Here is an 11,509-nt window from a genome sequence, read left to right on the forward strand (position 1 = left end):
GATGAAGAATGCACAAAGGTAATAGAAGAAAGGAAAAAGGCATTAGAAAGATACCACAAAGCTATGAATATGGAAAATTTTGTAACGGTCGCTTTTCGCGAGCTCGGAATAACTCGGTCGGGATCAGGGCTCGTAAAAAGGGTGAGACAACGAACGTAACATTTAGTGATAACATATGCAGTTTATTAATTTAGGTGTCTGTATGTACAAGTGTTCGTGTGTGTGTGGGTGTGTGTGTGTAACGCCTGTCGTTAAAGCCCGTGTATTATGCGGGTCTTTAAATCGCTTCGGAGTGTTTACGTCGCCCGCTAGACGCGGGGTCGGGGCGGCGCGCGGGGCGCTCGGTGTTGTCGCGACGCGAGTCGGCGCGGATAGAAAAACGCGTCAGCTGAGAGCGGCCGCTCTCTTCGATATATCGAAGAGAGCGCAATCGAACGGCGCGCGTATTAGTCGGCCGCTTTGTCGGCAGGATTTCGCGGACCGTGATTTCTGAATTGACGCGACGGCTCGGCGTGTCACGGCCGTCCGTATGGGTTGCGGGGGAGGAACGCACTGACGGTCGAGAACCCTCGACGGAGGCGGCGGAGCTCCACCCGCTGACGTCAGCGCGCTTTTTGCGGGGCGCGTTCGGAACCCCGGACTCCCGAGACTATCTCGGGGGAGACAGAGGACACTCTACCTCGAAGTCGGAGGACGGTGGAAGCGGAAGCCGGAAGTTTGGAGTACGGAGATTAGCTCCGCAGAGGCAGCGTACTCGTCTACCTCGGTCTCTTATTCCGGGCGGAAGGATTCTCCGGTACGGCGGAGTCGGAACGGTATCTGAGAGAGCTCTTATCGCGAGCTCTCTTTTTATATGGATCGAGTAACGGGATCGGAGGCTGGATCGAAGGAGAGGGAGTGGGGGTGATAATCCTCGTCTTATTTCGGCGCGCGTCGGGCGTTTTCGGTGAACCGTGTTTAACGGTTTGAGTAATTAAATGTGGCGCTCGGCGCCTGCTGCCCTGCCCGGCCGGTGTTCGCCGGGCGCAGCCTTCCGACGGGTGGACGGTCGGGAACGACGCGGGGGCGTCGTTACAATTTTATAGAATATAAAAGGCTTAGAGCGGTTGCAAGGAAAGTTATTAGACGAAAGAAGAGAGAAGATTTCAAAGAATTTACTAATAGTCTCAACAAGAACACAAATTTAGGATACGTATGGAAGAAGATGAAAATAATTAAAAACAGCTTTAATACGATAGATTGGAGGAAATGGCAAGGAAAAGATAGGGACAAAGTAGTAAGAAGAGAAGTTGATAAAATTGCGCCTCCATGGGTAGAAATAGAAGAACTAGATAATGAATTTTATAGGGCAGAAGAGAGTAGCTTTGACAGGGAATTTGTGATATCTGATCTGGAAAATGCATTGAGAAGAGCCAAAATAAAATCATCACCTGGATTGGACCACGTTAAGTATAAGATGATACAGAAGTGCGAAATAAAGATGAAGACTGAATTGTTAAAGATTTTCAATGAATGTTTCAGAAATGGATATATGATGAGGGAGTGGAAAAGGAATCAAGTGATATTTATAGATAAACCGAACAAAGAAAAGGTAAGACCGATTACTATGTCCAGCTGCATAGGGAAGATACTGGAAAGAATGGTTAACGATAGACTAATGTGGTGGTTGGAACATAAAAAGATATTGGACGACACACAAAACGGCTTTAGAAAAGGAAGGTCATGCAACGATAACACAGCCAGACTATCAATAGATATTGAAAAAGGATTTCTGGAGGAAAAATCGACGATAGCTGTATTTCTGGATATATCATCGGCGTATGACAATGTTATTAGAAATATATTAATTGGAAAATTGGATGAAATAGAGTGTCCAGTGAGAATAATAAGATATATAGACGTATGGATGAAGGACAGAGTGACGAAAGTAGTTATCAACGAAAAGGAAGAAGAGGAAAGAGTGATAAATAAAGGGCTACCCCAAGGGGGAGTCCTGAGTCCACTGCTATATGCTGTATACACAAGGAATTTAGGAAATAAACTGGAAGAAGGAATTAAAATGCTGCAGTATGCGGATGACGTCGCCATATATATAACAGGGAAAAATATTGGATTAATGGAGGAAAGATTAGAAAGATCATTAGAGACGTTAGATAAAAAGCTATTAAAAATAGGATTGGAAATTGAACCATCTAAAACAAAACTAATAGGATTTAATAAAAAAGGAGAAATTAATAGACGCAGAGGTATAGAGATAAAAGAAGAAATGGTAAGATATGAAAGAGAAGCTAGTTTCTTAGGAATAATATATGATATTCAGACAACATATAGAAGACAAATAGAAGCAGTGAAAGGAAAAGTAGAAAGAAGATGCAATATATTGAAATGGCTTAACAGGGTGTCATGGGGTATGGAAGTGAATATGGCATTATTAGTATACAAAGCATTTATAAGGTCGGTAGTAGATTATGGCATATTTGTAATTTTCCCAAAGGATGTGAGAGGCAGAGGGACAATTGAGAAGATGCAGTATAAAGGTATTAGAATAGTTTTAGGATACAGAAACAGTACATCCACTAATATAATGGTAGCTGAAGCAAAAGTTATGAGAATGGAGGAAAGAGCGGGATTCCTCGCTAGGAACTTCTGGATCAAAAAGATAATGTATGGAAGTATAGATATCATTGAAAGCATGATGAGGTACGAGGAATTAGTTAGAAGACATAGGTTTGTAAACCCAAGAAGTAATAACTGTGTGATGGTGAACACTTGGACAGAGGTATATAAAAATAGAAATGAAATGGCACGATATGAAAACTTTGATATATTTCATACAGATTACTGGTGTTTAATAGATGAAATTGAGACGGATACAAGAATAGGGGCTTTAAAGAAGAATCGAGAAAAGATGGAAGATAGAGATTTGATACTAAAATTTATCGATAAATTTAATTTGGAAAATAATGTGGAAATTTTTTATACAGATGGATCAAAGCAAGAAAATAAAAGAAGCGTAGGAATAGGGATAGCAAGAGAAGAATCAGATATAGGATATCAAATGAGCATAAACAATAAATGCTCAATTTTCTCTGCAGAAGCATTAGCAATAGAAAAGGTAATAGGAATAATATTAGATGAACGGATAAATAGAGATGTATTAATACTGACAGATTCTAAGAGTGTGGTAGAAAAATTAAGAGATAGTAGGTTTAACGCTTATGAAAATGAATTCATACTTAATATCAAATAGAGAATATACGAGTTTAGGAATAAATGGAGAATTAAAAAAAAGAGGGAAACTGATGGGGGAAAAAAGGAAAAAAATAGAATAATTATAGGATGGATACCAGGATATAAGGGAATCAAGGGGAATGAAGCTGCGGACAGTTTAGCGAAAGAAGCAACAGAAGGTATAAAAGATGATAGGATACGCGTACCATATGGTGATTGGAAGAAATATTATAAAAGAGAAATGTTAGAAATAACTAAAACTAGAGTTGAACTAGAAGCAGAATTTAAGGGGAAGGTATACTTTGATAATTATTATAAGAGAGAGAGTAATTATCCCTGGTTTAGAGATTATAACGAGAAAAGAGGAGTGGTAACATTAGTTAATAGGATTAGAGCCAATCATTATAATCTAAACGAGTCCTTAGCTAGAAAAAATTATATTGATAATGCGAGGTGTGAATGTGGAACAGAAATACAAGATATAAGTCATATTATATGGAGTTGTTGTCTGTACGATGATGAAAGAACCAAGTTATATATAAAATTAGAAAAATGGAAAGTAAAGTACCCTTATAATATAAAGAAGTGGTTAAAAGAATGCGATTTAGACCCGATTAAATTAATTTGGAATTTTTTAAATAATATTGGGAAAATTGTTTGAGGAAAAAAGGAATAAGGATAGAGGGAGCCAGGACAGTACCAGAGAGAAGAATGAGAGGCGCCACGCCGTCATTTTTCGTACGACGCTTTTTCTAGGCCGCACACTAGCGTCACGTACATCCATTTTACGGTCGCCCGGAACTACATGGCCACATCCACTTTCGATGTCGATAAAAGAGCTAAGTTTGGTTCATGTCCGTGCTGTACATCCACAATTTTTTGGTTCGTGTCCGTGCTACATCCATAATTTTATAGATCAGAATATGTGCCGCATAAAAATGTGATTAAAGTTAATTAACTTTGTTAACTGCGCGATTTTTCAGTCAAATATATACTATAAACATCAATATATACTATTAATGAAATAATTATATATGATATGCACATGTAAAATATGTTATTCTCGTAATATATAAAAAACAGAGATAAAATAAATTATATACTTAAATAATGAACTAAATATAGAATTTTTTAAGGGAAAAAGAATTGAAATAATAAATAAAAGAATAAAAAAATAATAAATTTAATATATTATAAAATATTTTTCATAAAATGTTGTCAGTAAAATAATTTTGGCGAAACAAATACTCCTGTACATATAGGCACATGCGCACGCACACTGACTCTGAATAAGAAAAATTTTCCGTTACTACATATAGATGTGTGGCAGGATAGAGGGGGGGAGAAGGAATAAATATCGCGAGTCAAGTTACACTCGCTGTCTTCGCTTGACGATCTCGAGAGAAGTACACGTTTTGTTTTGTCGTGCTTCGCTGTTTTTGTCGGTAACGGATTTTACACGCGATTATATATCTATAAAGGATTTTTTTTATTAGTTTTTGTGTTATGTAACGTATGTCGTTTTTTATGCGTATACGTGCAAAATATTTAGCTTTTATTAAAAACTTAATATAAAAAAATCATTATAGTTGTTGGGCTGCGGACCGGGTCCGCAATCGTAGCGTTTACGTCCCTGAGTGTCTAGGTTCTCGGACTTGAAACAACAATTTTTTGGGGTAAATTCCTCGGATCTCCCCTTGCCTCGGGGCGATCGATTCCTGGAGCAAGGAGCGAGGTTCGCCGAATTTGTACACTATTCAGTAGTATCGATAGCGACCTTCCGAGAACAAGCATTATTGCGAAGACAGCGTTTTCAAGGTAGCCTAAGATATACAAGCGCGAGATAGAGGAAGAAAAGGAGAAACGGCCTCCTCGCGATTACGGAATCACCGCGCCCCGTCAGACATTTAACATTAATTCCGAGCCTCCACCCGACGGTAATTAGTGATTCGGAGAGGCGAGAACATTTTTGGTCCTTCGAGCCGTATTGATGCGGGCCGGAATTGGATTCCGCTAAAAGTGACTGTGCGTGTCATCTCTCGCTTGTGCACCGAACAGTGCAGTTCGCGGGTGATAGGTCTCATCGGGTTGTGCGCGAACCAAGTGGATTGCGTGGGACGGCGCGAGCCCCTGCTGCCCGCGCGCGTCTCGCTCATCGGAGCCGGTCCTCTCCGCGCACGTCTCGTCCATCGGCGCGAGCCCCCGTTGCCTCGCGTGCGTCTCACCCATCGGAGTGGGACCTCTCTGCCCCGCGCACGTCTCGTCAATCGGCGCGAGCCCCTGCTGCTCCGCGCGCGTCTCGCCCAGCGGCGCGAGACATCTCTGCTCCACGCACGTCTCGCCTATCGGCGCGAGCCCCCGTTGCCTCGCGTGCGTCTCGCCTACCGCGACCCAACGCTCGATCAGCCGGTCGCGCTGCGACAACAAAATTTGGAGCCGACTAGTTCGTTTTGGCGACTATCGCAATGGACATCGCGATCAAAAAACAAGCCCATATCGCTGGCCTGATCGAAAGATTTTGGGACAATGCCACCAAAGCCGGGAAGGACAAGCTGACGAAGTCTTTCCTCACGGCTCGCCTTCAGCTGCTCGAGATGTATTGGACTCGGTTCCTGGAAGGGCACGAGGCCCTCTTGGCTTTCGACGATGTCGACGACTCGGACTACATGAAGAAGGACGTCTTCACCATCACGGAGGATGGCTACGTGGCGGCGAAATCGCGCATTTCCAGCTTCCTCGTCACGTCTAAGACACCAGAGCCGAGAGACGAAGGCAGTTCCCTGCTCAAACAGATTCAGTTGCCGAAGATCAACTTGCCAACATTTAACGGAGATCTGTTGACGTGGGAAGCATTTCACCAGCTCTTTAAATCGCTGGTTCATGACGTAGCGGGCCTCGCCCCTATCCAGAAGATGCAGTACCTAAGAGCCAGTCTCACAGGGGAAGCGGCCGCCGTCGTCGCCAATATTGAACTTTCCGCTGAAGGATATGCTCTTGCCTGGGAGGAGCTGTCGTGCAGGTACGACAACCCTCGCGTTCTTTTGGCAACCCACATGAAGGCGGTGCTCTCCGCGCCCCCAGTTATGAAATCTTCCGCCGCGGAAATCAACCGACTCATCACTGTCGTCAGTCAGGCCTCGCGGTCGTTCAAAGCGTTGGGCCGCCCGGTGAAACACTGGGACGACTGGTTCGTCCACCTCCTAGTCGAGAAACTAGACTCGGCCACCCGCCTCCTGTGGGAGTCGTCGCAAGGTTCGACACAGGATTTCCCGACCTTCAAGGAACTGAAGGACTTTCTTCTCACGCGGGCGCGTGCCTTGGAAGCCGCCAACCCGCGATCGGCTCCGAACACCCTCTCTTCATCAAGATCAAGGCGGGGAGGCTCCAAGGACGAACTCCTCTCGCATGCGACGTCCACGGAGGCCAACAACAACGGACCCACGTGTCCCTTGTGTCGTGAGCGGCATGCCTTGCGAGCATGCTCCAAATTCAAGGCGCTGCCGACTGAGCAACGCCGCGATCAAGTGCGGAAGAAGAAGGCGTGTTTCAACTGCCTTGGACAAGGTCACGCAGCCTCGGTCTGTCCGTCGACGAACCGTTGTCGTCAGTGCCGAGAGAAACACCACTCGCTGTTGCACTTCGCGACTGCTGAGGCCACGTCGCCGCCGGCGTCCTCTTCAGCATCTTCTGAGGCGACTTCAACCGAGAAACCAGGATCCTCTGGAGAGTCAACCAGCGTAGCCGCGCTGTCAACGTCCACATCGAGGATGGTGCTCTTGGCAACCGCGAGGGTCAAGCTGATCGGTGATCAGGCAGAATTACCACCGTCCGCGCGCTGTTGGATTCGGGATCAGAAGCGTCCTTTGTATCAGAGCGGGCGGCCCAGTTACTGAGACTGCCGCGACGTCGAGTCAACGTCACGGTTTCCGGTCTACAGGGCATCACCACAGACCGAGCGACGCACGCGGTTTCCTTCATGGTCGGCGCGGACCATTCGCTGTCGTTGCGGATCGCCGTCCCAAGGGCCCTGGTGTTGTCGAAACTCACCGCACTGACGCCGAGTACTCAGGTCCCGAGGGGCATCTGGTCACCTGCAGGGGCTCGAGCTTACTGATCCGAATTTCGACCGGCCTGCCGCGGTAGATGCAATCCTGGGGGCGGACGTGTATGGCCTGCTCATCGAGGGAGGTGTCCAGCGTGGGTCGCCCGGCGACCCGGTCGCCCATTCTACCATCTTCGGCTGGGTGCTCATGGGGGCCCTCTCGGATGCCACGGCGAAGAGCTGCGTGGCCTCTCATCATGGGTCGGCCCTGCCCGATCTTCAGGAGGATCTTCGCCTGGGACTTGGAGGACTTGCCGGGCGAGAAGAGGCTTACCCCGGACGAAGAGCGGTGCGGACAGCAGTTTGCGGAGACACATAGCCGAGACTCAGAAGGGAGGTACCAGGTACGCCTTCCCCGGAAAGACACACCTACGGTGGCACTTGGAGCCTCACGTCGCGGTGCCTTGCAGATGCTCCTCAGCACCGAGCGCCGCCTGGAGCGTGACGCGAAGTTAAAGCAGAAGTATGAGGAGTTCCTCACCTCGTACCTTTCGTTAGGGAACATGGAGGCGGTGCCTACACAGGAGCGGACCGTCAAAGAGACGTACTACATGCCCCATCACGCGGTGGTCAAAAGCACGGACCCGGAAGGCAAGATCAGGGTTGTCTTCAACGCATCCTTCAAGACTTCGACGGGCGTCTCCTTGAACGACGTGTTGCTTCCCGGACCGAAACTTCAAGAGGACCTTTGGTTGGTGCCCTCGCGGTGGCGTCCAGTTTGCCTTCACGACGGACATTGTGAAAATGTTCCGTCAGATCCGCATTCACCCAGACGACTCCAACCTCCAGCGAATCTTATGGCGGGCGGATCCGGAATCTGAAGTGCGCGACCTCCGGCTCACCACGGTCACGTACGGCACGGCCTCGGCGCCGTACCTCGCCATCAGGACCTTGCTGCAACTGGCGCAGGACGAAGGTCATCGACATCCGCGTGGGGCGGCCGCCATCCGCACCAACACCTATGTTGATGACATTCTCGCAGGAGCGAATACAATGGAGGAAGCTCTCCAGGTCAGGGAGCAAACGGTGAAACTTCTCGAGGCGGGAGGCTTCCGCCTAAGCAAGTGGGCGAGCTCACATCCGCAACTATGTCCGGACGGTGACCAGGCGGAAAGACTCTTCTCGGCGACCGAAAGCGTGGGCATCCTAGGCATCATCTGGACTCCCACGGGGGACTCGTTGAGGCTTCGAGCGGTGCCGAGGCTGACCTCGACCGAAAACCCCACCAAACGTTCGATACTGTCCGACGTGGCAAGGCTCTTCGATCCGGCGGGCTGAGCGGCCCCAGTGCTCGTCGCAGCCAAGGCGTTCCTTCAGGACCTCTGGATGGCTGGGATCAAACTCTACCGCCTGCCTTGCGCGAACGATGGCTCAACTTCACGTCATCGCTGCCGGAATTGGACCATGTGAGAGTTCCCCGTTGGACAGGGGTCTCCAATCGTCTGGAACTCCACGGCTTCTCGGACGCCTCGGAGCGGGCATACGCTGCGGTGGTCTACGTGAGAGGCGCCGGACCATCTAACAACTGACGGGCGAGTCTATTAGTCGCGAAGACCAAGGTGGCTCCCGCGAAGCCAGTCTCAATACCGAGGCTGGAATTGTGCGGCGCTCTGCTCGCCGCACGACTACTGCAGAAGACAGCGACGGGCCTTGGCATTGCTGCGGCCGATCTCCACGCCTGGTGCGACGCCAAGGTCGTTCTGGCTTGGCTGCGCAACCATCCCGCTGGAAGCCTTTCGTCGCCAATCGAGTATCGGTCATCCAAGATCTGGTGCCTGCTGAGCGGTGGCGCTACGTGTCCACGAGGGAGAACCCTGCAGACTTGGCGACTCGGGGAGTCTCGCCGTCCGAGCTAGCGGAACATCGCCTCTGGTGGAGGGGCCCGTCGTGGTTGGAGGAAGTTGCCGAGGCCTGGCCGACGGAGAAACTCGACAACCAGGAAGCGTTCGAGGAACGACGCGCCTTCGCGGCAACGGAGGATCCACCGAACCCGGGGAACGAGCTCCTCAACAGGTTTTCATCCCTTTCCAGGCTGATACGAGTCTCGGCATACTGCCTCAGGCTTCTCCGCAGAGGACCGGACCACAGAACCCCGCACCTCTCGGTCGCCGAGCTGGAAAGCTGCCAACTCCGATGGTTACGGATTGCTCAGCGGCAGGATTACGCGAGCGAGCTTGAGGCCCTCACCCAAGGAAAACCTCTGCCGAGTCGGTCTCCCCTCCGGGCGCTGAGACCCTTACTGGGACCTGAAGGTCTGATTCGGGTCGGAGGTCGTTTGGAGCACTCGCCACTGGCCTACGAAGAAAAACACCCGATCGTCCTGGCGAAGACGAGTCACCTCGCGCTGTTGCTGGCCCGCGACGCTCACCATAGGACCCTTCATGGCGGCCCACAGTTGACCCGCAGCGTGCTAACCCGGCGATACTGGATCGTCCATGCCAACACCCTGATCCGGGCCCTGATTCATGGCTGCGTAAGATGCGCCCGCTTCAGGGCCACTCCTGCCCAGCAGCAGATGGGGCAGCTGCCTGCAGATCGCGTCCGAGAGGCACGACCATTTTGGTCCTCAGGGGTGGACTATGCCGGGCCAATCCAACTTCGGGCCTCGAAGGGGCGGGGAGTCAAGACCACCAAGGGTTACATCTGCCTCTTCTTATGTATGGCGACAAGAGCGGTGCACTTGGAGGCGGTCTCGGACCTCTCGACAGCCTCCTTCCTCGCAGCCTTCCGGCGCTTTGTGGCGAGACGTGGTCGCTGCGCCCGACTCGCCAGCGACAACGGCACCAACTTCCGAGGTGCCGAACGGGAGCTCCGAGAGATGTTCGACTCGGCAGCGAATTTTTACAGAGACTGCCGGGCGCAGCTCGCATCAGACGGAACGGAGTGGACCTTCATCCCCCCTTCGGCACCACACTTCGGCGGACTTTGGGAGGCCGGGGTCAAGGCAACGAAACACCACCTCCGGCGAGTCCTAGGAGACCACCTCTTGACCTACGAAGAGATCTCGACCCTGCTGTGCCAGGTGGAGGCGTGCCTAAACTCAAGGCCCCTCTACCCGATGAGTGCCGACCCGACGGACCTTACCGCGCTCACCCCAGGACACCTTCTACTGGGGGAGGCGCCGATCAACGTGCCGGAGCCACCAGTTGACACGGACGGTGTCGGTCACCTCAGGCTTCGATGGCGGCTGATTGCCTTCATGCGAGACCACTTCTGGACTCGGTGGTCAAAGGAGTATCATCAACATCTGCACCAACTGAGCAAATGGAGAGATCGCGCGGCCAACCTGGAAATTGGAACCCTCGTCCTCGTCAAGGACGAGCTACAGCCACCATCGAAATGGGCGCTCGGTAGGATACGTGAGGTGCACCCTGGAAGCGACGGATTGGTTCGCGTCGTGACGGTGGAGACAGCCTCCTGCCGTCTCACGCGGCCCGTGGTTAAGATCTGTCCACTTCCAGGATTGCGGGCGCCTTAGATCCATAGCCCCATCACTGGATAACAGGGCGGCGTGCGGCGGGCGCCGCGGTTCACTTCCTTGTTTAGTCCCCTGGACGAGGCGGGCGGGATGTTGGGCTGCGGACCGGGTCCGCAATCGTAGCGTTTATGTCCCTGAGTGTCTAGGCTCTCGGACTTGAAACAACAATTTTTTTGGGTAAATTCCTCGGATCTCCCCTTGCCTCGGGGCGATCGATTCCTGGAGCAAGGAGCGAGGTTCGCCGAATTTGTACACTATTCAGTAGTATCGATAGCGACCTTCCGAGAACAAGCATTATTGCGAAGACAGCGTTTTCAAGGTAGCCTAAGATATACAAGCGCGAGATAGAGGAAGAAAAGGAGAAACGGCCTCCTCGCGATTACGGAATCACCGCGCCCCGTCAGACATTTAACATTAATTCCGAGCCTCCACCCGACGGTAATTAGTGATTCGGAGAGGCGAGAACAATAGTAAAAGTAAATAGCTTTATAAAAGTAAATAATTATTTTAAAAAATGTCAAATCAGTGCCGAATAACTTCGTTTTATGATAATTGCATGTATAAGGACTGTACGAGTTCGAGATTGCATGGAAAACGTTTATATAGATTCCCGCTGCAGACGGATGAAAGACATCATTTATGGATACGTAACAGTGGTAACTTTTCATCATTTGTATATCATTTAATTGTATAAATTC

General features: G+C 50.0%; 2 protein-coding genes across 2 annotated transcripts; both read left to right on the plus strand.

Annotated features, from left to right (window-relative positions):
• Positions 1-7,530: 7,530 nt before the first annotated feature.
• LOC145947465 (uncharacterized) lies at positions 7,531-8,611 on the plus strand. Its single transcript, XM_083057245.1, has 2 exons — positions 7,531-8,028; positions 8,090-8,611. The coding sequence occupies exons 1-2, from the start codon at positions 7,531-7,533 to the stop codon at positions 8,609-8,611; spliced, it is 1,020 nt and encodes a 339-aa protein (XP_082913371.1).
• An 88-nt stretch (positions 8,612-8,699) lies between these two features.
• LOC145947466 (uncharacterized) lies at positions 8,700-10,811 on the plus strand. The gene is made up of 2 exons (XM_083057246.1): positions 8,700-8,832; positions 8,968-10,811. Exons 1-2 carry the CDS (start codon positions 8,700-8,702, stop codon positions 10,809-10,811), a joined length of 1,977 nt encoding a protein of 658 aa, XP_082913372.1.
• The last annotated feature ends 698 nt before the right edge of the window (positions 10,812-11,509 follow it).

Source organism: Prenolepis imparis, unplaced genomic scaffold, assembly GCF_030444845.1.
Source record: "Prenolepis imparis isolate NDT839.2.m4 unplaced genomic scaffold, iyPreImpa1.0 SCAF_86, whole genome shotgun sequence".
Taxonomy (NCBI): Eukaryota; Metazoa; Arthropoda; class Insecta; order Hymenoptera; family Formicidae; genus Prenolepis; species Prenolepis imparis.

Excerpts from the sequence above, each read along its gene's own strand:
- LOC145947465 (XM_083057245.1), top strand. The coding sequence starts at position 7,531 with ATGGGTCGGCCCTGCCCGATCTTCAGGAGGATCTTCGCCTGGGACTTG. Across the intron at positions 8,029-8,089 it reads TTCAAGAGGACCTTTGGTTG|ATCCGCATTCACCCAGACGA; the intron begins GTGCCCTCGCGG and ends ATGTTCCGTCAG.
- LOC145947466 (XM_083057246.1), top strand. The coding sequence starts at position 8,700 with ATGGCTCAACTTCACGTCATCGCTGCCGGAATTGGACCATGTGAGAGT. Across the intron at positions 8,833-8,967 it reads CATACGCTGCGGTGGTCTAC|AAGACAGCGACGGGCCTTGG; the intron begins GTGAGAGGCGCC and ends CGACTACTGCAG.